Source organism: Papio anubis, chromosome 5 (genome assembly GCF_008728515.1).
Source record: "Papio anubis isolate 15944 chromosome 5, Panubis1.0, whole genome shotgun sequence".
In the NCBI taxonomy this organism is placed as follows: Eukaryota; Metazoa; Chordata; class Mammalia; order Primates; family Cercopithecidae; genus Papio; species Papio anubis.
In genome coordinates, this window is record NC_044980.1 from 9,330,324 (window position 1) to 9,357,447 (window position 27,124).

Sequence of the window (27,124 nt, forward strand, 5' to 3'; positions counted from 1 at the left end):
GTGTGGGGGGGCTCTGACCCCACATTTCCCTTCTGCACTGCCGTAGCAGTCCTCACTGCCCATGAGCGCCCCGTCCCTGAAGTAAACTTTTGCCTGGGCATCCAGGTATTTCCATACATCTTCTGAAATCTAGGCGGAAGTTCCCAAACCTCAATTCTTGACTTCTGTGCACCCACAGGCTCAACACCACACAGAAGCTGCCAAGACTTGGGGCTTCCACCCTCTGAAGCAACAGCCCAAGCTTTACCTTGGCCCCTTTTAGTCATGACTGGAGTGGCTGGGACACAGGGCACCAAGTCCCTAGACTGCACACAGCACAGTGACTCTGGGCATGGACCACAAAACCATTTTCTCATAGGCCTTCAGGCCTGTGATGGGAGGGGCTGCCATGAAGACCTCTGACATGCCCTGGAGACATTTTCCCCATCGTCTTGGGGATTGACATTCAGCTCTTTGTTACTTATGCAAATTTCTGCATTCAGCTTCAATTTCCCCTCAGAAAATGTGTTTTTCTTTTCTATCACATTGTCATGCTGCAAACTTTCCAAACTTTTATGCTCTGCTTCCCTTATAAAACTGAATGCCTCTAACAGCATCCAAGTCACCTCTTGAATGCTTTGCTGCTTAGAAATGTCTTCTGCCAGATACCCTCAATCATCTCTCTCAAGTTCAAAGTTCCACAAATCTCTAGGGCTGAGGCAAAATGTCACCAGTCTCTTTGCTAAAATATAACAAGAGTCACCTTTGCTCCAGTTCCCAACAAGTTCCTCATCTCCATCTCAGCCTGGACCTTACTGTCCCTATTTCTATCAGGCTTTTGGTCAAAGCCATTCAACAAGTCTCAAGGAAGTTCCAAACTTTCCCATATTTTCCTGTCTTCTTCTGAGACCTTCAAACTGTTCGAACCTCTGTCTGTTATGCAGTTCCAAAGCTGCTTCCACATTTTCAGGTATCTTTTCAGTAACATACCACTCCTAGCACCAATTTACTATATTAGTCTGTTTTCACACTGCTGATAAAGACATACCTGAGACTGGGCAATTTACAAAAGAAAGAGGTTTAATTGGACTTAAGTTCCATGTGGCTAAATATCTTATGTGAATGGTAGCAGGCAAAAAGAGCTTTTGCAGGAAAACACCCCTTACAATAACCATCAGATCTCATGAGACTTACTCACTTTCATGAGAACAGCAAGGGAAAGACTTGCCCCCATAATTCAACTACCTCCCACCGGGTCCTTCCCACAACATGTGGGAATTCAAGATGACATTTGGGTAGGGACACAGCCAAACCACATCAATGCCTCTATAAATCCACCAGGAACACTTCTAGAAAATGTTGAACACCTCCAAGGCCCCACAAAACCCTCCTCTACCCACATCTTCATGGCAAGGAGCTACCATGGATCCCCCTCCAAGTGTGCCCAGACCAGTTACAGGACTGGCTACAATGGAAGGCAACTGAGAGACACAGAGCAAGAGCTGCCCTCCCACCAAAGCCACATGCCACAGAAAGAACTCATTCTTCATAAGGAAACTGAAGCTAGTGGAAAAGGGACAGACAGTAGCTGCCAAAAACCTGGCTGAAGTCCACAACATCCCATCCCCTCATCTCAGACTCACACGGGTGCTCGCTACACCATCACACTGTTTATTTTTCAGAGAACTCCACACACATACACACACTAAGATTCACTCGTTTATTTGCTTGTCTCTCCTTTCCAGAATAGGAATTCCATGAGGCCAGGGGCTTTGCGTGTCTGTCTATTCACCGCAGAATCTCAGAGATTCTTCTACAGTAGATACTGAATACATATCTGTTGAATGAATGAATGAATGTGTCCCCAGATGTATCTCATTTAAGTGACAATTATCAAACTGACCATATTTTTATAAGTTTAGTTAAAGATGTGACCATCTTACTTCATTACATCTCCATTAAGACAGTATGGTATTTCAGTTACAGGTGTATGACTGGGAGTTCAATTCTTCTCTGTGATAAGCACAAATGACTCAGGCTACCATTCAATATTCATTTTACAGATATATGAAGCTTGTCTACTCACATTCAAAGGTTTTCGTTAATTTGTCTTTTATCTAAATCAGTCAAGTCTTTTCTCATAAATGAGAAATATTAAGTAAGTGGCAGCTCTCAAGAAATAAAAAAGTGACCAGCAGAAATAATCTGCAACTTCTGTGAATAAGCTTTTTCTCAGTGTCTAAAATAACAAACACCATTTATGGACCAAAGACTAGGTGTCATGAGTTTTAGAAATTGGTACCCAGTCCACTGTTACATGTACCATTATCCCAATGGCAAAGACACACAGAAAGCCAAGGCTCAGAGGCAGTAAGTCATAGGTTCAAGGCCTCTTGCTGATGACAAAACCGGAATCCGAACCCACGTTGGGCTTACATTTACACAAACATGTATACAAATGTATGTATATACAGCTTAGATTCAACAAAATACAGTAATCTAGTGATGGAACAAATTATTTCTAATAAATGTTATAAAATATAAACGCCTCTCTGAATCCTTCAGAAAATTAATTTTGCCATGAAGTACAAAAAGGAAAGAGATAAAACTTAAGTATGAACAAAGTTATAGTAGACAGGAGACTGCAAACATTTGGTAATATGCACTGTCTTTTTTTTGGGGGGGAGGGTACCAAATTTCTTTATTTGAAGGAATGGTACAAATCAAAGAATTTAAGTGGATGTTTTGGTACAACTTATAGAAAAGGTAAAGGAAACCCCAACATGCACGCACTGCCTTGGTGACCAGGGAAGTCATCCCATGGCTACGGGGAAATTAGCCTGAGGCTTAGCTTTCATTATCACTGTCTCCCAGGGTGTCCTTGTCAAAGAGATACTCTGCCAAGTCGGATTCAGGTGCTCCCATCTTGCGCAAGTTGGTCACATGGTCACCCAATTCTTTGATGGCTTTCACCTGCTCATTCAGGTAAAGTGTCTCAATGAAGTCACACAAATGGGGGTCATTTCAGTTTGTGCAGTTCCAGTAGTGACTGACTGACATTTTTTTCCAAATGTAAAGCACACTCCATCGCATTCAGCCCGCTCTCCCAGTCGTCATAGTCCGGTTTCTTGATATCCTGAAGGAAGATTCGGCCACCTCCTTGGTTCTGCAGCTTCATCAGTTTCTCGGCATGTTCCCTTTCCTCATGAGATTGGTGAAGACAGTATTTGGCAAAGTTCTTCAAAGCCACATCATCGCGGTCAAAGTAGTAAGACATGGACAGGTAAACGTAGGAAGTCTAGAGTTACACGTTGATGTGGCGGTTGACGGCAGCCTCTGAGTCCTGGTGGTAGTTTTGGCGCACCTGCAAGGTGGACGCAGTCGTCATGGCGGAGGCTAAGGACAGGAGGCGGTGCTGCAGTGGCAGCGGGGGCCTTGGGGCGGTCGGAGGGCGCGGTGAAGAGGTGACGGAGGGCTGGCTATGGGCGGCCAGCAGGGATGGGGGACAAGCGCCGGGTTCCGTCCAAGCACTGTTGAAGCAGGAAACCCTGACCACACTCGGCGAAGAACGGCTGCACTGTCTTTAAAAATCATTTCTCCTTATTGAGGCATTAAGCCATACTGTTTATGATGTGAAGAGCTGTTGGCCTCTTTCCTGCCCATAACCATGACCATCACTTACTCATCTTTTTATGCATCCAGGTGCATGAAAAGGCAGTAAGTACATTTTTTAAGAAAATAGCATCAAAAGCAGATTTTAAATCTACCTGTTTTTCTTCTGTTTGTTTTCTCCAACAGTTAAGGAAAGTAATGGTAATTTCTCATTCCAAACCAAAGACAATTACGCTCCTTTCTAAGGACACAGCTGTAAGTCTCTACAAGATCGGGGAAGACTAGGACATTTCAGAAAAGCACTCTCAGTAAAGTTTATGCTTGAATGGGCGGCTGGAAATGCATCGATGTTCAGGGTCTCTTTTCACGGCCTCTAAACGTGCTCGCGTCATATGCCCACACTGTGTCTATCCCCTCCCCAGTGACATGGTCTGGAGTCCAGTGTGGGAAGGGGAACCGGCAAGCAATGACTCGTGCATCATCGTCAAGTTCAAGTTCAAGTTTCTTCTCCAACTGCAGCATCTGTGGGGAGTAACAGCTATTATTTTAGTGAGCAGTGAGTCAGAGGAAATGATCCCAAAATTTCTTCTGTACTTAAGAGTCCCTGAAAATACCTGAGCAAAAATTACTACTTGTTAAAAAGAGCATTCTGGGACACAAACACATGAACAAACAATCCACTAAAATACAGAAGATACACTGACAGCAGTTGTAAGAACATCTTCTAGTATTAATTATAAAATGTGCCATTTTTAGCAGATGTCTATCACAGATTTATAGTTTTCTCAATAAAATCAAGATGTGGCAGCAATTATAAGCAGCAGCAGTTTTAAATAATTTAGTTCAACACTTCAATATACCTTGTCTCCTATATTTAAGACATTATTTTTCCACAATTTTAAAGAGATGGGGGTCTTGCTATGTTGTCCAGGCTGGTCTCAAACTCCTGGGCTCAAGCAATCCACCCACCTCAGCCTCCCAAAGTGCTGGGATTACAGGCATAAGCCACTGCGCCTACATTTTTCCACATTTTTAACATCTCTGAAATCAGGACACATCACACAACACTGTCTTAGAATTATAATTAGCAATTTTTTTTGTTTCTCAATAGCAATGGTGCATCCTAAAATCAAGATCTACAGTCAATGAAACGTAGTATAGTTAGACCATGAAAAAACATACACAATTCTACCAACTGGAAATACCATGAAATATTTCATAATTTTTTAAAATGTACCCATAATGTACTAATAATGGATTTCTTCAGAGTTAGCCTAACTTATACCACTGTTGTACCATTTTGTTGTCAATCTACCAACAAAGAAAAGAGTTTTTACTATTCGCTAAAAGTACTGATATTTTAATTACATCAACAAATTAACAACTACTTAAAAATTTGTCTGCAGGTCCTAAAAATATATTACCACCTTCACATCCTAAAAATACTTTTTTTCTACTTTCTTCTTTTAACTTGTTATTTTGGGATAATTTCAAACTTCCAGAAAAGTTGCAATAACAGAACAAAGAAGAACAAAGAACTCCTGTATACCTATACCCAGGTTCAATAACTTTTTTTTTTTTTTTTTTTTTTTTTTTTGAGACAAGGTCTATCACCCAGGCTGGACTGCATTGGTGCGATCTTGGCTCAATGCAACCTCCGCCTCCTGGACTCAAACCATCCTCCCACCTCAACCTCCTACTTTTGTAGAGATGGGGTTTTGCCATGTTGCCTGGGCTGGTCCTCAACTCATGAGCTCAAGCCATCTGCCCGCCTCAGCCTGTCGAAGTGTTGGGACTACAGGCGTGAGCCACTGCACCTGGCCTATGGGTTTACCAATTTTCAACATTTTGTCACATTTGTTCTCTTCCTCTCTCTTTGAACATTTTTTTCCCTAAACCATTGGAGAAAAGGTTGCATACAATATGCTCCTTTACTCCCTTAATACTTCAGTGTGTATTTTCTAAGAAAAATATTTTCATACATAATCCCAGCACAGTTATCTTCAGGAAATTTAACATTGTATTCCAATATAATAATTCCAAATAACACTGCAATTCTGTCATTGTCCCAGTAATGTTCTGTATAACATTTCCCAAAGGTATGATCCTGTCCAGGATCACTTTTGCGTTTAGCCATAGCATTCCTTTGGTCCCCTTAGAGGGAAAACAGCTCCTCAGTCTTTCTTCGGTTTCTGTGACAATAACATTCTTCAGTTATTGGACCAAGCAGCCCTGGCAGTGGGTCCTCTGATGTATGCTCATGAGCAGTGCAGTGTGTGGTCTTTGGCAACACCCCACCTGTGAGGCTGTGAACTTAGCAGGGCTCCAGACACCCAGGAGGCCCTTCTGCTCTTGATGATGGCATCAGTCACACAGTGAAGGTGGAATCCGGTGTCTCCACTGTGCAGTTGCTATTTTTCCTTTTATAATGAGTAGTTTGTGAGGAGATGCTTCGGGTTGATGTGAATCCTGTTACTCATCAGACAGTCCCCACACTTGAAGTAGCACTCACGGACAATTCTGGCCTGAATCAATCTGCTAATTCTGTCCTTTCTTCTAGACGTACAGTTGGCACTCTACCATAAGGCAGGGCTTTCCCCTCACCTGCTCTGCCTCTCTCTCTTCTTGTCTCCCAATCTGCTGTAAGGACAAACACCTATATTCTTATTTCATTTGATAGGTTATAATCCATTACTGTCCTTGTGTATTCGAATGCTCGAATTGTCCTAATTTGGCCACTGGGAGGCTCTTGCCGCTGGCTTCTCTGTCCTTTGGACACGCTGTTATCAAACACTGTGAGCACTTCCTTACATTCTGGCTCAATAAAATGTTCCTGGCTTTTGTATCTTCCTTCCACAGCCCTGATTCAGCCTTTTTCTCAAAGATTCCTGATTCCTCTTAGTGAGAAGTGATATTTAGAAAACAAGATCTAAGCAAAAATTACTCCTCTAAAAAAACCAGATTAAATCAAGATGAAATTGATAGGGCTTCTATGATGGTTTTAGTCCTGACCTAAATCTTATACAAGTGCTTAGAAAAACTCTTCTACATGACCTATGGCTGGAATGAGCCAAATTCTAATTGTTCATCAGAATCAATGCCAAGATAACACAGAATAAATTCTATTAAGGATGGAGGAATTTCTATTCTTTCAATAGCCAGTATAGGATTAAAAAAAAAAAAAAAAAAAAAAAGTTGTGTTCCTTGAGGGAAAAATTAAATAAGCAAAGAATGAAACAATATGTGTTTTTCCAAAATATCAGAGATTTCTTATGGTAATTTTGTTCATAAAAAAGATAATTGTAAACTTATTCATGATGCTATTATTCTTTTCTCTTTTATAGTTTCTTTTATTTCCAAATGATTGTCATATGCTAAGTCAAGATAAACCTAAAAATGAAAGGAGCTATTTCCATCATAAGAAATTAACTGACTAAATTACACATAAATATGCAACGAATCTGGTGCTTGATATCATACACAAAGAGAAGCCGTGATGTGTCATGTCTGCCTAATGGAATTCAAATTTATTCATACAATTATAGGTTTCAAAGTGACATGAACTCATCCTATTCTAATTATGTCTACAAAACTTTAAACATAGTTCTCAAAGGTATAAGATAACCTAGCCCTGCCTTACACACACACCCCGCCCCCTAGGAACCCCGGTTTCACTGGACCACCAGGGTAACTCACTCCTGGCACTTCCTCCTCCCCAGGCTCCCCTCTCCGAGTCCTACTGGTTGCCCTTCATTTCCCAGAACTCTAATGCCAGGGTCCAGAGCTCAGGTCTTCAACGGCTCATCCTCGTGCTCCCCAGGGAATCTCAGCTACTCCCAGGCTTCATCTGTGCTGATACCCAACAAACGTACATCTCCAGCCCGTTCTCTGGCCCGAACCCCAGACTCCTTCTCACCCACCACTGCCAGCCTGATGTCATGCACACCCAAACATCACATGCACATGCTGACTTTCCCAGTCAGCTCCGCTTGCACCTTCCCCAGCACAGTTCAAGGCAACCCCAAGCATGTGGCAGGATGGCCCAGTGGTCTAAGGTGCTAGACACAAGCTTCCACTTCCCAAGGCAACTCCAAACTTCCAGTAACTTGGGCCAACACCCTGGGGCTACCTGTGACCCCGCCTTTGTCTCTCTCCCCATGTTAGATCTGCCAGCTAGTCCTGTGGATTCTACCTTCACAATGCACACAGAATTTGATGCTTCTCACCAGTTACTCCACGGCCTGGACATCTGCAAGAGTTTATAACCTGTCTCCCAGCTTGTACCCACCACTGCCTCCACATGGCAGCCTGTGACCCTTCTCCAGCCCAGCCAGCCCTGCATGCATTCCTCTCTGCTCACTCAAGGCTTCTGTCCTTCCAAGGGCTGGTGTCCTTCCCATCCTGCTTCCTCTCTGACCTCCCCACGCACACTCACGCCATACCTGCCTGCTTGCCGCACTGCCCCCCACCCTGTCCAAGGCGCTTTTTCCTGCAAGCCCCCTCCCTAACCTCAAAGGTCACCTTTGCAGGGATCCTGTCCCTTCCCCACCCCGCCCTTGCTTTGCTTTGCTCCACAGCACTTTTGCTTCTGCTGTATGATGCATCTTCTACAGGCGTCTCATGTAGTATCTGCTCTCCCCACTAGCATATGAGCACCTGGGGCAGGCGTGTTTTCTCTCGTACTCACTGAAATATTCCAAGTGATTAGAACAGGGCTTGCTATAGTGGCCACGCTTGTCAAATGAACAAGGGAAGGAAGGAAGAAAAAGTTATTCAGCTATGAGTTATTTTTCTTTATTAGAACATAATGATAATATTTTTGTTCATCAATTCATAACAGCCAAGCATGGTGGCTCATGCCTGTAATCCCAACACTTTGGGAGTCTGCAGCAGGAGGAATGCTTGAGCCCAGGAGTTCGAGACCAGCCTGGGCAACATAGTGAGACTCCGTCCCTACAAAAACTAAAACAATTAGCCGGACATGGTGGCACACACCTGTATTCCCAGTGACTTGGCAGGCTGAGACAGGTGATCGCTTGAGTCCAGGAGGCTGGGGCTGCAGTGAGCCAAGATCACACATGACTGCACTACAGCCTGGGCAACAGAGTGAGACTCTGTCTCAAAAAAAAAAGAAAAAAAATTCAGAACAGAATTTGTAACTAAAATTAAATTAGTCATTCTTTGAAGTTATGAAAGTAGATAGCTTTCTGGGAAAAGTATAAATACTGGATATACTCAGACCACATTCATTCATTCAATGACCGTTTACCAAGCAATGCCTGTGCCAGTGCTGCAGTGCTAGAGGCCTGGGCCAGCTAGAAGAGGACAGGCCTGCTCCCTACTCCCGAGCTGATGGTGCAGTGCACACAGCAAGCACTGTCGAAGCCTTCAGACAAAGAAATGCACAATAACCCGTCCAAGGACAGGGCAACAAGATACTATGTGAGTGCAAAGCAGGCCACTGGAGCTCGCCTCATTGGCATCAAGGACTGCCTTGCAGAGGCCGGGCACAGTGGCTCACGCCTGTAATCCCAGTACTTTGGGAGGCCGAGGCGGGCAGATCATGAGGTCAGGAGATCGAGACCATCCTGGCTAACATGGTGAAACCCTGTCTCTACTAAAAAAATACAAAAAATTAGCTGGGCATGGTGGCAGGTGCCTGTAGTCCCAGCTACTCGGGAGGCGGAGGCAGGAGAATGGTGTGAACCTGGGAGGCGGAGCTTGCAGTGAGCTGAGATGCGCCACTGCACTCAAGCCTAGGCGACAGAGTGTGACTCTGCTGTCTCAGGGAAAAAAAAAAAAAAAATTGCCTTGCAGAGGAAAAGACAGCTGGCCCATAAGTTGTCAGTGCTATTCACCAACGAAGTCCAGAGCCAGGGAGACCACAGTCAGAGGGAAGGACACAGCCCCAGGCTCTGGGAAGAGCAGCAATGGTGAGGTCCAAGGGGCCAAGAGAAGGACGGAGGACTGGTACAGAAAGCTGAGGGCAGCATGGCCCAGAGTAAGCTGGAAGGGAGCAAGGGCCACTGCACGCCAGCCTCAGGGCCACAGTGTTTGGACCTTATCCGTAAAAACAGCAAGAAGTCACAGAAAGGTTTTCACGAGAACAAGATTGGTCTGCTCTGCACTTTGAAAAGATGCTCTTGGTGCATAAGCTCATGTTAAACGTGGATGTTTACAACCCCAGGACTGGCTTGACCAGATCCAAATGGGATTCCTGCTCCTTTTCAGTTAGATACATAATTGTGTGGAACTGCTACAGCACCTCTGATTTTGAGCTACAACTGCACAGAGCTGTTAGGGATCATCAGTCTGGTATCAGAAACAGGGGTGAGGGTTTACGGCCCCAGGGATTCCTGGCTCTGGACCTCCCCAAGGCTCCCCTGGCTCACTGAGTATCTATCTGGGCATCAGCTGCCATGGGAACATCTCATGGCACGCTGGCTTTGTGGAGTCACCCAGCCGCAGCTGGCTATGGTTCACAGCACACGCCCCGCACCCTCATGGCCTCTGCTGAGACACAGCTTAATGAAGGTTGAAAGTGGGGCCCTCCACACACAAAACTCCGCCTTCTAAACCAACAGAAGTCATCCCAGCCTCCGCACCCCTGACCGACCCACCAGCATGGAGACGGCGAGCTGGCCAAATCTCTGTTATGACAGGGAACGTGGACACTTTGTGTCTTTCAGCTGCTCCCCTTTTTCCTTGGGAATAGTGAAATGCTACATGTTCCTTATTTCAGATTTCTCTACATACAGAAGAATGGACATTAATCACAAAAGTATTCATAAATAATAAGACTCTTATTTCCCCTGACTGAACAGCTCCAAAAAGTGAGTCAGTCTACTTCAAACATGGTAAGAAGCACCCGGAGTTGGCTCCACAGGTCCTGGAGTGACGATGACTACCAAAGGCCACTGCTGCCCCCCGCTGGGACAAGTAACCATGGTTTCATTATCCTACCTCTCCACACAGCACGGAATTTCCAGTAAATGCTAACATTCTATCTTTATAAAGCACGGATTCAAATTAAAGTTACTTGTCTCCAAAAAGCGAACACATTCCATTTTAGAAGTAAAGCCCAAACATCACAGGTAATAAATCACCATCAAAATTACATATCAATCTATGATCCCAATCAGTTTTCTTAAAAATGACCAGGGAGTGTGCCCTTCTACCTCATTTCACTTCTATAAGAAAAGGCTGGATACCAAAGTTTGGTCTTAATTTTAGGCATAATGAGAATTATAAATGTACAGGATACTGTCACTTTCAAGAATATTTTACAAGACTGGGCACAACGGCTCACACCTGTAATCCTAGTACTTGGGGAGGCCGAGGCAGGCAGATCACTTGATGTCAGGAATTCAAGACTAGCCTGGCCAACATGGCAAAACCCCACCTCAACTAAAAATAAAAAAATTAGCTGGGCATGGTGGCAAGTGCCTGTAGTCCCAACTACTCGGCAGGCTGATGCAGGAGAATTGCTTGAACCAGGGAGGCAGAGGTTGCAGTGAGCCGAGATCACGCCACTGCACTCCAGCCTGGGCAACAGAGCAAGACCCTGGCTCAAAAAAAAAAAAGTATTTTACAAAAGCATTTCTACTTTGGGAGGCCGAGACGGGCGGATCACGAGGTCAGCAGATCGAGACCATCCTGGCTAATACGGTGAAACCCCGTCTCTACTAAAAATACAAAAAACTAGCCGGGCGAGGTGGCGGGCGCCTGTAGTCCCAGCTACTCGGGAGGCTGAGGCAGGAGAATGGCGTAAACCCGGGAGGCGGAGCTTGCAGTGAGCTGAGATCCGGCCACTGCATTCCAGCCTGGGTGACAGAGCGAGACTCCGTCTCAAAAAAAAAAAAAAAAAAAGCATTTCTAAATTATATTTTAAAATTAAAGACTATGGCATTATACTGAAGGTCTTAGTAGTAGAAATACATTTCTCAAGCACTGAAATGTCTTATACAAAAATGCAGGTATTAATAAAAAAACAAAAAAAAGTAAATTGTCTTTTTAAAAAATTAAAATCCTATCAGCTATATTGCAGCATGTTAGCAAACAGCCAATTCTGCCAATTTTATGATGGCTACAATGATAGACTGAAAAGTGAAAAGGGATTTCCTTCCATGGTCTGTGCACCAGCAATACAGTAAAAGCTTCCCACCATGACCATCTTTCCAAAGACTAAGGAGGGCCATTTTCAGTGCAGTACTGTGGCATTTTCACTTTTGAAAGTACATAATCAAAGTTCAATATGACATTCTTTAGCAAATCAGTAAACTGAGGTAAACTGAAACTACTCAATGCTCATCCACCCAGAAAATTATCTTCCTGCCAAATGGGAGGAATGATCAATTCAGAGGGAACATCCCATTAACTTTCCAGAGCGACTTCAGCCGAGTGGAAGTGAGTGGCTGTGAAAACTGCCAACTACATTAGACACGGGGACCTCAGAAAGCAGCTTCCAAACTGGAATGTTTAAGGCTTAGGCAAATCATTGAGAATTTCATCTGAAGCCAAAGTTTAAAAGTATGGCTGAATCTTTTATGATTAAACTTCTAGGACTCTGAATTATTTTATTAAATCAATGAACTGAAATCCAGTGTTCCCTAAAATCTCTGGGAGGCCATCACCGTCACACGGGTGAGTGGTGGTGTTGCGGCTGGAAGGGCCCTCAACATCATCTAACCCCAAAGAGAGAGCAGAAAAGTGCGTACTCACCATCTGAGGCACACCGAAAATAACAACGTTCGAGTACTGCGAAAAAGTAACCTGAACAAGGTGGGAAAACAATCGGTAGATTAAATGCAAAAAGCCAAATGTTAAGCTTAACTTGTTTCACAGAAATGGGTAGCAGTTTTCCGTTTTACCAAACGGTGGGTTTTGACAAACTCCTAAAAAGAGCGGCCCTCGTTAAGATTTCACAAGGAAAAGAATAACACATTCATGCTCTCATTCATTTTAATTCAATCTATTACAGTTTTCCAAACGCTTCCCTGTAAGTCATCCCATTTCATCCTCAGGGCAACTCCATGCAGGGCGCGCCCCAGTGGTCATGTGTCAGACAGCTAGTGACCACACTGTGACCACACTGTGACCCCACTGTGACCAGCTGGTGGCACCGGGGCCACATGTTCCTGCACCAGTCCACTCTACACCAAACCAGCTTCACCAGAACGCGAGAGACTTCAGAACCATCTGGGTTTTTTTTGTTGTTGTTGAACCATCCTTAAAATTTGAGTCCCCCTCCTCTTCTCTAAAATACTATGTAAAAAAAGTGCAATAAAATGGTCTTTAGTTGAAAAACTGGGGGGAAATGTGCTTTGCCAGTTAAAATTCTTATTGCCCAATAAAAGTCTTATTTACTCTATAGAGAGATCGTTTATGCACATATGGCATAAAAAAACAATGCAAGCAAAACTCAAGTGAATTTTTGTAAGCTACTGATGACAATATTACAATGGAAAATTCTTATTTAAGAAAAAGCATTTTATGGATCATTCCTAAAGAAAAATTACAGAGCATTTTTAGGTACAAATAAATTTGGAAGTATCTTATACTTTATGAGGATAAGAAATAACCATGACAGCATGATTCTCTAGCACCCATCTCTGTGTCTCTCTAAATATACGAATATGCATACACACACACACACATATACAGGCACACAAATGGAAAAATCTAATATTTATCAATAATAATTTATAGGATTTCCAAATGAGATGAAAAATCTCATTATTTTGTAAGAAACAGAAATTAGAACACAATAATTTAGTAAATAAATTCTTGGAATTCACAAGACCTATGCATAAAAACTTTAAGCTTCTCTCTACAGGAGACTATTTGTAAAATGTATCAATTTTATACATTTCATTATGCCAGAATATTCGCATGGATTTTAATTATTTTTCTTTTAATACATTTTTCAGTTCTCAGTCATACTAATTTTGAATAATAAACTTTCCCTTGGATTTCTCTAGGGCCATTCTCTGCCTTACATACCTTCCACAAATCCGAAATATAAAATTTGGCAGAACCATGCACACCTTCTCGCCAAGCGCGGTATCTGGAGTACCAAACTAGCCATGGGTTTAATTCATAACCAACTGCTGTGAATCCTTCCTTCGCAGCCGCTATGACCTGTGGAGAGAGGCAGGATTTATTCAAAATATGAAGAAAAAATGAACATATATGGTCAAACAATATGAATATCTCCTATCGATGGTTTAAACAGCCAATCAAAAAGTGCCTCCTGTGACTAAGACATCATTTAAAAATGTGTCTCTAAAGTGATACAGCTTTGTGGACAAGGTAATAGTCAACCTATGTAACTTAGTTTTCTTGATTGATTAAAGATTTCACCTCAAGTATCAGAATAGACATTCAGGTTCACTTTGAACACCTCCATAATTGATTCTAGGTCAGCCAACCCCCGGGGAGGTTGAACAAAACATTGCCGAAAATCCACTACATCTCTCCATCAGTGGGCTAGCACAGCAGCAGTGAAATGAATGTGTCAGGGAGGATGATCTTGTGAACAAGTAATAATGTGCAATAAAAATAACCTGTCAATGAAAAATCTGCAATTAGTTACATATTCCCTTTGTAGTTAATGACTATTCACTCAAAACTGAAAACAGGTAAAATAAAATGAAATTAATCCGAATAAAGTCAACTGTGGAATCCCACCAGCCTCCGGAGAGTGGAAGGGATATGGGGCAGTCCTGGGTTCTCTCTGCCCGTCCTGTCCTGCCCCATTCTTTAAGGGAGCATCCCTTGACTCAGCTGTTCCACCTAAGATAGTTCCCAAGTAACTACAGTGCTACAAGAAAACATTTTCTCAGAAACCACAAAGATACCGTTCAAATACGTAAAGCATTCAAATATGGATTTTAAAACTTTCCCTTTGATTTCTTGATATGGTTTGCCTCTGTGTCCCCACCCAAATCTCATCTTGAATTCCCATGTGTTGTGGGAGGGACCTGGCAGGAGGTAACTGAATAATGGGGGCAGGTCTTTCCCATGCTATTCTCATGATAGTGAGTAAGTCTTACAAGATCTGGTTTTATAAGGGGGAGTTTCCCTGCACAAGCTCTCTCCTTGCTTGCCACCATCCATGTAAGACATGACTTGCTCCTCCTTGCCTTTCACCTTCCACCATGATTGTGAGGCCTTCCCAGCCATGTTAAACTGTAAGTCCAATCAACCTCTTTCTTTTGTAAACTACCCAGTCTCAGGTATGTCTTTATCAGCAGCATGAAAACAGACCAATACTTTTTTTTTTTTTGGAGATGGAGTCTCGCTCTGTCGCCTAGGCTGGAGTGCAGTGGCATGATCTTGGCCCAGTGCAACCTCCACCTCCCGGGTTAAAGCGATTCTACTGCCTCAGCCTCCTTAGCAGCTGGGGTTATAGGTATGTGCCACCACGCCTGGCTAATTTTTGTATTTTTAGTAGAGAAGGGGTTTCACCATGTTGGTCAGGCTGGTCTTGAACTCCTGACCTCGTGATCCGCCCACCTTAGCCTCCCAACATGCTAGGATTACAGGCATGAGCCACTGCACCTGGCCACTAACACATTTCTTAGAAACAAATAGTGGCTCCCAGAGGGTGAGGGGAGGAGGGGAATAGAAAGTTATTTAATTGGGGCAGTGTTTCAGTTTTGCAAGATGGAAAGAGTTCTGGAGATGGGTGGTGGTGACAGTGGCACGGCAACGTGAATGTACTTCCCACCCTGAACCGTACACCTGCACATGGTTAAGATGGTAAACACGGCCGGGCGCAGTGGCTCACGCCTGTAATCCCAGCACTTTGGGAGGCCGAGGTGGGAGGATCACAAGGTCAGGAGATCGAGACCATCCTGGCTAACACGGTGAAACCCCGTCTCTACTAAAAAATAGAAAAAAATTAGCCGGGCGCAGTGGCGGGCGCCTGTAGTCCCAGCTACTCGGGAGGCTGAGGCAGGAGAATGGCGTGAACCCGGGAGGCGGAGCTTGCAGTGAGCCGAGATTGCGCCACTGCACTCCCGCCTGGGCGACAGAGCGAGACTCCGTCTCAAAAAAAAAAAAAAAAAAAAAAGATGGTAAACACTACGGTATGTGTATCTTAACACGATTTTAAAAGTAAAAAAAATAAATTAAATTAAAAATATCTTAACTTTCTAATCTCCTCCTGAATATTCTAGCTTAGAATCACAAAATCAGTCTCTATGTCTGTAGCAGCTGGTGAAAGGTGAGAGTCCTGCTGGCCTTCACACTAAATGCTTCCATAGCACCAGCCTTTCCCACTGCTGCTGGAACTTTTCAGCTCATCACTGCGATAAGGCTAAGGATGGTGCCACCCTGCCCACAGAGGAACCTGCTCTGAGACACCCACTTGTCCGTCAGTGGCCTTTTGTCTTTATTTATAGGTGCCCAACTGGGGTCAAGTGAGAGAAGTTCGCTAAAAAAGTCTGATCTTCGGCTTAGTGAGGGTTAATCACTGGCTCTTTCTTATTTTAACTCTATATTACCCCCCAGGAATTATTAATTATACATGGATAAATACAGACAAATGTAGAAGCAAACAACTATGGGGTTGTTTGCATGATTTAACATGTTTCTTCTCATCATGCCACCTCTGTCGGCCCAAGTATTTAACAGACAATTTAATAATTACCAGTTAACCGTTCTTTTTCCCCTGGCATGTCAACAGCGCACTTCCTCCTTTAAGAACAAATTACATCTGGGGAAAATGAATTCCAAACATGCTGGTAGTTTAATAGTTTGGTCAAACAAACACAAAATGAAATGAGCACTCTTTCGAGCTGTCAGATTTAGTAAGTCTTTGTGTAAGCCTTACTAAATGTAAAGCAGAAATTTTAAGTTTTCGTTCCAAACCTTAAAATGTTTTAGCAGAACTCACAATGCGTCCGTCGCCACTACCGATGTCTACAAGGGATCCTCTTCTGCATCGCAACATTTTCACAACATTTTCAATCTGCTTCGTAGTTGCAGGTACAAATGGCAAACAGACTTTTCGAAGGGCTGGCGTTATAAACGGTGTGGCTACAGCATACACAGCCACCAGGGTCCCACCCACAAGCCCAGTAAGTAAGAACCCCCAATTGCTTTTCTGCAAACTGTTGGCTTCAAAACTTGCAGGTAGAACATGTCTTGACTGACTTTCTTCTGTAAGTGTTTCTAGGGGTATACCTAGAATGAAAGCAAGCAGAAGAGACACACATAGCACCAAATCTGAAATCCAAGAGAGTATTTTTTCCTACAATTCTCATTGACAAATAAACTCATGCTTTTTAAAGGATAATTCAGCTGAATACAAGCTAAATGCCAAGTGTAGGATCCCATAATAAATCCTATTAAGATATTTTGGAGAACATTATTCAATACCACGAGAAGACTAAAATCTTTTCTTTCCAACATGTTGATTTTTTGTGTGTCTAGGAGTCATCCTTAGAAAACAATGTACTCAAACTTATCGAGCAATTTATTAATTTAATATCCATTACTACAAGTTTTAATCATGCACTACATATTTTTATGTTCTGAGCTAACATATGTTTATTTGTTCATTGTTGTCTTATTTTTAAAAGAAATAAACATAAAGATGTCTAATTATTACCCAATTTCAAGTAGAATTAAAGGATTCCACATCAAATTTGGTCTGGCATCTACAATCCGGTTTCACCAACACAATTTTAAAGTAATAGAAGAGACAAAAATCAGATTTTACCAAATATCTCAAATAAGTATGGTAATAGAGACTTTTACAGCAGATCCAAAAAGAATAAAAAATAAGATCATTTTAGTACTATCACAAACACAAAATAATGCAGACCCCAATCACTGATTACAAAGAAATGAATGGTACCTTAAATATCCTCTTGAGATTTGTCCTTTAAAATGCATTTAAATGAGATCTCAGGGTTTTGAAATTAATATTGACTTGAAATTGATTTTAAAATTGATTAATGAGGAGCACAGTACAGGAGGTAAAAACAGGACTCCTCCAGAGCCAGCCAAAGTTAGGATCCCAACTCTGCCACCTCATTAATGAGGGGCCCCTGAATCCCTTGTCCTTGCTGAACCTGTTTTCTCATCTGTAAAGTGGGGGTCACAGGGATATTGTGGGGATGAAATGAGTGGATGGAGGTAAAGCACTTAGAACAGAGTTGAATGCAATTATAGGTTTCCTATAACTGCTGTAAGAAGTTGCCACAAAATTAATGGCTTAAAATAACACCATTTATGGCCAGGCGCAGTGGCTCACGCCTATAATCCCAGCACTCTGGGAGGCCAAGGCGGGCCTCCCAAAATACAAAATTAGCCAGGCGTGGTGGTGCACGCCTGTAATCCCAGATACTTGGGAAGCTGAGGCAAGAGAATCACTTGAGCCTGGGAGGCAGAGGTTGCAGTGAGCCAAGATCGCACCATTGCACTCCAGCCTGGGCAACAAGAGTGAAACTCCATCTCAAAAAAAAAAAGAAAAGAAAATCACCATTTGTTATCATACAGTTCTGGAGGTCAGTCTGAAATGAACTGGCAGGCCTGCGTTCCTTCTTGGGGCCCTCAGGCAGGTTTTCTTGTCTCTTCCTGCTTCCAGAGGCTGCCCACATTCCTAGGCTCTGGATCCCACATCACTCCAATCTCTGCTTCCGTCCTGACATCACCTTCTCTCACATGCCTGGCTCCCTCTTAATTTATAGGAACCCTCGTGATAACACTGGGCCCACATAAATAATCCAAAATAATCTCCCATCTCAAGCCCATTGATTACATCTGTACAGGTGCAGGAATTAGAATGTGGACATTCCTGGAGAGGACATTTTTCTCCCCACCACATCCATGAACTATGGCAATCTATTCCGGTGCAGTACAAATTTGAACCCAAGACACACAGAAAGCTGGCAAACAGCAGCGGGTCACCCTCAGGGCAGCCAGCCAATCACCAGTATCCCCCACTCAGCGCGGCTTTGTTCTTGATTCCTGAAGACCCTTAAAATGAGTTGTAAAACTGATTTCATAGTGGAAAACCAACTGGGTCAGGGGAGAGGGCAGTGGGAGGAAGAATGCTACTAGTACTAGTGCTAGTGCTAATGCTAGTGACGGTGGTAAAGAAAATTGACTTTAAGAAGGTGATGGCATTTGATAGAAAGCAAAAGCTTTAAATAATTTCAGTTATAATTTTGGCATTTTACGGAGGAACTTACAGGCATACCTTGGAGATACTTAGTTCCAGACCACTACAATAAAGTGGATATTGCAATAAAGCAAGTTACACAAATATTTTTGGTTTCCCACTGTATATAAAAGTTATGTTTACGCTATACTGGAGTCTATTAAGGGTGCAATAGCACTGTTCAAAAACCAATGTATGTAACTTAATTTTAAAATCCTTTATTGCTTGACATTTTGGTCTGGTTTATCTTCAAAAAAATTGTTTAATTTTTAAAAAATAGTTTATTGCTAAGAAATTCTAATGATCATCTGAGCCTTCAGTGAGTAAAAATCTTTTCATGGGCGTAGGATCCGGCCTTGACGTTAACAGTTGCTCACTGATGAGGGTGGTGGTTGCCGAAGGTTGGGGTGGTTGCGGCAATTTTTAAAAATAAGACAACAATGAAGTTTGCTGCATTGATAGACTCTTTCCTTCACGAAAGATTGCTCTGTGGCATGTGATGCTGTTTAACAGCATTTTACCCACAGCAGAACTTCCTTCAAATTTAGAGTCAATTTTCTCAAACTCTGCCACTACTTTACCAACTAAGTTCATAAAATATTCTAAATTCTTTGTCATCGTTTCAACAATGTTTACAGCATCCTCACCAGTAGTAGATTCCATCTCAAGAAACAACTTCCCTTGCTCATCCATCAAAAGTGACTCCTCATCACTGCTATTTTATCATGGGGTTGCAGCAATTCAGTCTCATTTTGAGGCTCCACTTCTAATTTTCTTGCTATTTCGACCACATCTGTAGTTACTTCCTCCACTTAAGTCTCAAAGTCATCCAAAAGGACTGAAATCAACTTCTTCCAATCTCTTATTAATGTTGATACTTTGACCTCCTCGCATGGATCATGAATGTTATTAATGGCATCTAGAATGGTGAATCCTTTCCTGAAGGTTCTGAATCGACTTCGACCAGATCCATCAGTGTGATCACTATCTATGGCGCCTCTAGCCTTATGAAATGTATTTCTTGAATACAAGACTTAAAAGTCAAAATTACCCCCTTGATCCTTGGGCTACAAAATGAATGCTGTGTTGACAGGCATGAAAACAACATTCGTGTCCTTGTATACGGCCACCAGAGCTCTTGAGTAGTAACTAGGTGTGGTATCAATAAGCAGTAATATTTTGAAAGGAATCCTTTTTCTGATCAGTAGGTTTCAACAGTGGGCTTAAAATAGTCAAAAATCATGCTGTAAAGAAAGGTGCTGTCATCCAGGCTTTGCTGTTCCATTTACAGAGCAAGGCAGAGTAGATCTGGCATCATTCCTAAGAGCTCTATGATTTTCTTTTTTTTCTTTTCTTTTTTTTCTTTTGAGACGGAGTCTCGCTCTGTCGCCCAGGCTGGAGTGCAGTGGCCGGATCTCAGCTCACTGCAAGCTCCGCCTCCCAGGTTCCTGCCATTCTCCTGCCTCAGCCTCCCGAGTAGCTGGGACTAGAGGCACCTGCTACCTCGCCCGGCTAGTGTGGTTTTTTTTTGTATTTTTTAGTAGAGACGGGGTTTCACCGTGTTAGCCAGGATGGTCTTGGATCTCCTGACCTCGTGATCCGCCCGTCTTGGCCTCCCAAAGTGCTGGGATTACAGGCTTGAGCCACCGCGCCCGGCCAAGAGCTCTGTGATTTTCAGAACGGCCAGTGGGCATTGGCTTCAACTTAAGATCACCAGCTGCATTCACCCCTAACAAGAGAGTCAGCTTATTCTTTGAAGCTTTGAAACCAGGCATTGATTTCTCTCTAGCTTCCAACAGAAGGTTGTTTCATCCATACCGAAAATCTGTTGGCCAGGTGCAGTGGCTAAGGCCTGTAATCTCAACACTTTGGGAGGCTGAGGCGGGGGGATCACAAGGTCAAGAGCTCAAGACCAGCCTGACCAACATGGTGAAACCCCGTCTCTGCTAAAAATACAAAAATTAGCCGGGCGTGGTGGCACACGCCTGTAATCCCAGCTACTCAGGAGGCTGAGGCAGGAGAATCATTTGAACCCGGGAGGCAGAGGTTGCAGTGAGCCAACATCAGGCCACTGCACTCCAGCCTGGGTGACAGCGCGAGACTCCGTCTCAAAAGAAAAAAAAGAAAAGAAAAAAAAGAAAATCTGTTTAGTGCAGCAACCATCATTAACAATCTTAGCTAGATCTTCTGGATAACCCGCTGCGGCTTCTCCATCAGCACTTGCTGCTTCACGTCGCATTTTTATGCTCAGGAGATGGCTGCTCTTTCCTTAAACCTAATGAACCTACCGCTGCTAGCTTCAAACTTTTCTTCTGCACCTTCCTCACTTCTCTCAGCTTTCAGAGAACTGAAGAGAGTTAGGGCCTTGCTCTAGATTAGGCTTTGGCTTAAGGATATGCTGTGGCTAGTTTGATTTTCTATCCAGACCACTCAAACTTTCTCCATATCAGCAATAAAGCTTTTTCACTTTCCTATCATTTGCATGTTCACTGGAGTAGCACTTTTAATCTCCCTCAAGAACTTTTTCGTTGCATTCACAACTTGGCTATTTGATGCCAGAGGCTTAATTTTCAGTCTATTTCAGTTTTCCACTGCCTTCTTCACTAAGCCTAATAATTTCTAGCTTTTGATTTAAAGTGGGAGAAGTGTGATTCATTCACTTGAACACTTGGAGCCCACTGTAGGGTTATTAATCAGCCTAATTCAATGTTGCTGTGTCTCAGGAAATAGGAGGGCCCAAGGAGATGGAGAGAGATGGAGGAATGGCCAGTGCAGCAGTAGGAACACACACATATTTATTGATTAAGTTCACTCTTATTTGGGCATGGTCTGTGGAGCCCCAAAACATTTACAATAAAAACACCAAAAATCCCTGATCATGGATCACCATAATAGATAAAAAATAGCGGAAAATTTGAAATATTGCAAGAAGTACCAAAATGTGAGAGACAAAAAGTGAGCACGATGCTGTTGAAAAAATGGTGCCAACAGACTTGTAGAGCTGCATAAACCTTCCATTTGTAAGAAGCACACTACTGAATGGGGCATGTTGGTTCACACCTGTAATCTCAGCTACTCAGGACGCTGAGGCCAGAAGATCGCCTGAGCCCGGGAGTTTGAGACCAGCCTGGGCAATAATAGCAAAATCCTATCTCTAACAACAACAAAAAAGTGCATTATCTGCAAAGTGCAATAGAACAAGGTATGCCTCTACTTGCTAAAATGGTAGTCACGCATTTAATTATTTAAGAAAATTTGGCCAGGCACAGTGGTTCATGCATATAATCCCAGCACTTTGGAAGGCCGAGGTAGGAGGGTTGCTTGAGGCCAGGAGTTCAAGACCAGCCAGGGCAACACAGCAAGACCCCATCTCTACAAAAAATAAATTAGCCATGTGTGGTGGCATGCACTTGCAGTCCCAGCTTTTTGGGAGGCTGAAACAGGAGGATCACTTAGGCCCAGGAGGCTGAGGCTGCAGTGAGCCATGATCACACCACTACATTCCAGCCTGGACGACCGAGCAATACCCTGGTATTTAAAAAAAACAAAAGAAAAGGAAAGAAAGAAAAGTCAAGGCACATTTGTCACGCCCTCTATAAAGAAATTATCCTGTGGACATTCCAATTGTACAGTACAGCAGCTAAGGGGATTTGGGTCACACAGTTCTGGAGTCTCAGAACTTAATTAGTTGTTTAACACAAGGTAAGTTGTTACTAAGGCATGGTTTTCTCCTCAGTAAAATTTAGAAATAATTCATTTAAACACGATTCAAAATTGACCAGACACAGCGGCTCATGCATGTAATCCCAGCACTTTGGGAGGCTGAGGTGGGTGGACCACCTGAGCTCAGGAGTTCAAGACCAGCCTGCGCAACATGCCAATACCTTATCTCTACCAAAAATACAAAAAATTAGCCAGGCCTTGTGGTGCACGCCTGTGGTCCCTGCTACTTGGGAGGCTGAGGTTGGAGGATTTCTTGAGCCTGGGAGGTGGAGGTTGCACTGAGCCGAGATCGTGCTACCGTACTCCAACCTGGATGACAGAGTGAGACCTCATCAAAAAAAAAAAAAAAAAAAGCTTTTGCAATAATATTATCCTCATAGGATTCTTGGAACAGGTAAATAATGTATGCAAAGCATTTAGCATAAGCCTAAGAGGCTAAGTAATGACTATTAATTGCTAGTATTATTCTCAATACTATCATTTGCAGGGAAGGGCTCAATTTTCAACAGTTTTGAGATATAATTCATACATATACAATTTGCCCTTTTAAAGTAGACAATTTAGTGTTTCTTTTTATATCCAGATATATGCAACCAACACTACGGTCAATTTTTGAACATTTTCATTACCTCAAGAGGAAACCCCTTATCCTTTAGCTACCACTCCCGTATCCACCCTCTATTCCCCAGCCCTAAGCAACCACTAATCTACTTTTTGTCTCAAGAATCCCCTCTTCTGGGGCCCGGTACGGTGGCTCCCGCCTGTAATCCCAGCACTTTGGGAGGCCTAAGTGGGCAGATCACTTGAGGTCAAGAGTTCAGGACCAGCCTGGCCAATATCATGAAACAACATCTCTACTAAAAATACAAAAAACAAAAAAACAAAAAATTAGCCAGGTATGGTGACGCACACCTGCAATCCCAGCTACTTGGGAGGCTGGGGCAAGAGAATTACTTGAACCAGGGAGGCAGAGGTTACAGTGAACCAAGGAGCCAAGATCGCACCATTGCACTCCAGCCTGGGAGAGAGCAAGACTCTGTCCCAAAAAAAAAAAAAAAAGAATCTCCTATTCTGGACTTAAAGGAATGGAATTGTATAGTGTGTGGATTTCTGCAACTGACTTTTTTCACTTAGCATGTCTTCAAGATTCATCCATGTTGCAACTTGTATCAGTTCTTTATTTCTTTTCACGGCTTAATAATATTCCATTGTATGGATATGCTGTATTTTTGTTTACGCATTTGTTCACCAAGTTTATTAAACAAACACAAGTCAGATGACCCAAATTTAATTTCACCTGTGTAGATATGTACCTTTCCATTCAACCAGCAAAAGATACAATAAAAAGTTCCTGTTTTTCACAGCCTCCCGTCTAGGCAGATGAGAGGTGGGGTCCAGGACAGGCAGACACATGTCAGGTTGTGAGAAATGCTGTAGCACAAACAAAACGATACAGGCATACAAGAGAGGTGGAGAAAAAGACTGATTCCAACAATAGGACCAGTAAGGTGTTGGCAGAGAGAGTATTTGAGCTGGAGCCAAAAGCAGCAAGCCTTGGAGCCACGGTGTGGAAGGCAGGGAAAGCCTTTCTGGAGAAACAGGAAGGCAGAGAGAGAAACAGGAAGGCAGAGAGAGAAACAGGAAGGCAGAGAGAGAAACAGGAAGGCAGGCCTCTGAATGCCAGGCTCAGTGTGTATTTTATTCTACGCGCACTGTGATGAAACTTTCTGAGCAAAGTCACTATAATATTTGTGTTTTTAAGAAAGGCAACGCAGGGGCAATGAGTCTCTTGATGAAATCGTTCTATTTTCTGTCCCAAGTTTTCATGCCTGCAAGTCTTGCAACGTCACAAACATTTGCATGGGGAAATCAAGATCCATACCCACTGCTGGAGCTCTGGAAGAAGTTACTATGTACATCCAGTATAGGAGTACATCCAACATAGGACTACATTGTTAGCTCCATTCAGCAAAAACAATTCATTCCTTTCTGAGATGGAGTCTCACTCTGTCGTCCAGGCCGGAGTGCAGTAGCACAATCACAGCTCACCACAGCCTTGACCTCTCAGGGTCAAGCAATCCTCCCACTTCAGCCTCCCAAGTAGCTGGGACTACAGGCACATGCCACCACACCCAACTAATTTTTTCAATTTTTTTTTTTTAAAGACGGGGTCTCCCTATGTTGCCCAAGCTGGTCTCAAACTCCTGGGCTCAAGCAATTCTCTCGCCTCAGCCTCCCAAAGTGCCTCCATGCCAGGCCCTGTATCGATTCTTACCAGTGAAAATCAGGCCCTGAATATTCAAAACTAACATCAAGACTGTTTCTACAAATCCTGCTAATGGAACGTGTTCAGACTCCCAGACTATCCAACATACATAAATGGCAAGAACTTTCTGTCAGGTGTTCTTTGGAACAAGGAGCCATTCTATTAAATGATGGCGGCAGTGGCCACTGGCTACTTTCTTTGAGCACTTAGTAAGAGTCCATCCTTGAAAATCAAACACAAGATGAGGTTAACTTCTACTGTGTCCAGGCCCTGCTTGCTTATTGACTTCTAATATTGGTTGAAAACTTCCATTTTCAGTGGAAGATTTGGATCAGCTGAAGCTAGAGGCAGTGACAGATGTACAATAAGGTACCCAAGGTTCTAATCCAAGTTCAAGCCAAAAGAAAAAGGTCAGGAAGAGAGAAGGACCCTGTTTGGAATAGTGACCAGCCACATGTCTAAAGCGGGCTTATATCGGAATGTCACAACTTGTAAGGACTGTTCATTGTGCACTTGTATATGCACACCTGTTTAATAACTACAACAGATGTTATGTCCCTTTAGCATATATTCTTATGTCCTTACAAAGCCTTTCTTATACTAGTCTAATGTCATTTGTGTCCTTTTGACATACATGAGCTATTGATACTAGGAAAAATCCCCTCTTGCTCCCCAGTATTTTGACAGGAAATAAACTACATAGAGGATGCCATAAGACATTCTATTTTTCACAACAATCAAATGAGCCAAATGAATTGCAGAAGCCACCATTTTTAATGAGGAAACACTGAATTGGCAAAGCTAACGTGAAATAACGTGTCCTTGAAGATGTCTAGCGCATTTAAATATGCCAAGCATTAAGAGTTAACTGATCACCAACCATCCAATGACAAAATCAGTCCTCCCTGTTTTGTTTTAGAGACAATCTCGCTCTGTCGCCCACGATGGAGTGCAGTGGTGGATTATAGCTCACTGTAAACTGAACTCCTGGGCTCCACCCATCCTCCGGCCTCAGCCCCCGGAGTAGGTGGGAACACAGGCCCCAAGTCAGTTCTTGACTTTCAGGCCAGGGTCAAATGTTATAGTGCATGTATTCATTTCAACATTTACTGAGTACCTAATAAAGTCTGGGAATAATACAACTTTATTAGCTAAGTCCCTGCCTATGGCAGTAGCGGAGAAGTAAGGCTGGAACCCCTCAACAAATAAATCTAAACCTATCAAATATCAAGTCATGATCTTGGAGCGCGCAAGGGAAGGCAGCATGAGATTTAGAGGACAGCTGCGGTTACCTAGATCTTTCTGAGGCAGCATAATACAGGGCTTAAGAGTGGGACCCACAGGGCACTGCGGTTGCTCATGCCCAGCACTTCGGAAGACCTAGACGGGCACATCACTTGAGGTCAGGAGTTCGAGACCAGTCTGGCCACTATGGCAAAACGCCGTCTCTACTAAAAATACAAAAGTTAGCGAGTTTGGTGACCTGTGCCTATAGTCCCAGCTGCCTAAGAGGCTGAGGCACGAGAATCGCTTGAATCCGGGAAGCGGAGGCTGCAGTGAGCCAAGACCGCGCCACTGCACTCCAGCCTGGGCTACAGTCTTGTCTCCAAAAAAAAAAAGAGTGTGGCACCCATTGCATCAGGCTGTGTAACTCTGTTTCTTACTAGCTGTAAAACCGTGGCAAGTTACTGGGCCATTTGTGCAAAATGTTAATTGATTTACCAACACTTAAACACAGCTTGCTAAGGGCCAGGCACCGTTCTCCTTGAATCTCACAGCAGCCCTGTAAGGTAGGCACTACTGTTACCACCGTCACTTTGCAGACAGGGAAACCGAGAGATAAATAAGTTAAGGGATTTCCCCAAAGCCACAGCTAGAAGAGCGGCAGAACTGCGATTCCAATCCATCAGTGTGCCTCCACTATTCCTATTCCTTAACATCGTGCTAAAGGCTGAGTCACTTGCCCCAAGGAGCCCACAACAGTCTCTGGCAGAGAGGAATTCGCACCGGGAAACGCGCCCGCCGCCAACGATCCCCAGAACCGGCGCGGGCACGGCGCGGCGGCCACGAGCTCTGGGCACCGAATGCCAGGCTGGAGGCCAGGGCAGCCGCCTGCCCGACCACCGGCTGGACAGTGGAGACCTTAGCTGACCGCGAGCCCCCAGCCAGCCCGCCCGCACCCCTTCTCACGCCCACAGGAGCCCGCCACGCCTTTCCCGCCTCACCTCCTCCTCCCTCCATCGCGAGATTTGCAAGTGGTTTTGGGGGAAAAAAAAAGGAAATGGGTCCTACCATCTTCTCGGAGCCGGAGTTGGAAAAAATGAAGAAATAATGCTTTAAGTCAATGAATTCCTCCTTGGTACCCACTA

The 27,124-nt window shown here is 43.5% G+C and overlaps 1 protein-coding gene and 1 pseudogene across 2 annotated transcripts; both read right to left on the reverse strand.

Annotated features, from left to right (window-relative positions):
- Positions 1-2,665: 2,665 nt before the first annotated feature.
- LOC103884947 lies at positions 2,666-3,603 on the reverse strand (annotated as a pseudogene). Its single transcript, XR_647796.4, has one exon. The product of XR_647796.4 is annotated as a ferritin heavy chain pseudogene (transcript).
- ATPSCKMT (ATP synthase c subunit lysine N-methyltransferase) lies at positions 2,666-27,074 on the reverse strand. The gene is given in 5 exon segments (XM_009208151.4): positions 2,666-4,113; positions 12,313-12,363; positions 13,594-13,731; positions 16,493-16,782; positions 26,981-27,074. Coding segments are annotated over 5 exon segments (756 nt in total). The 5' UTR covers positions 27,051-27,074; the 3' UTR covers positions 2,666-3,906.
- Between the last annotated feature and the right edge of the window lie 50 nt (positions 27,075-27,124).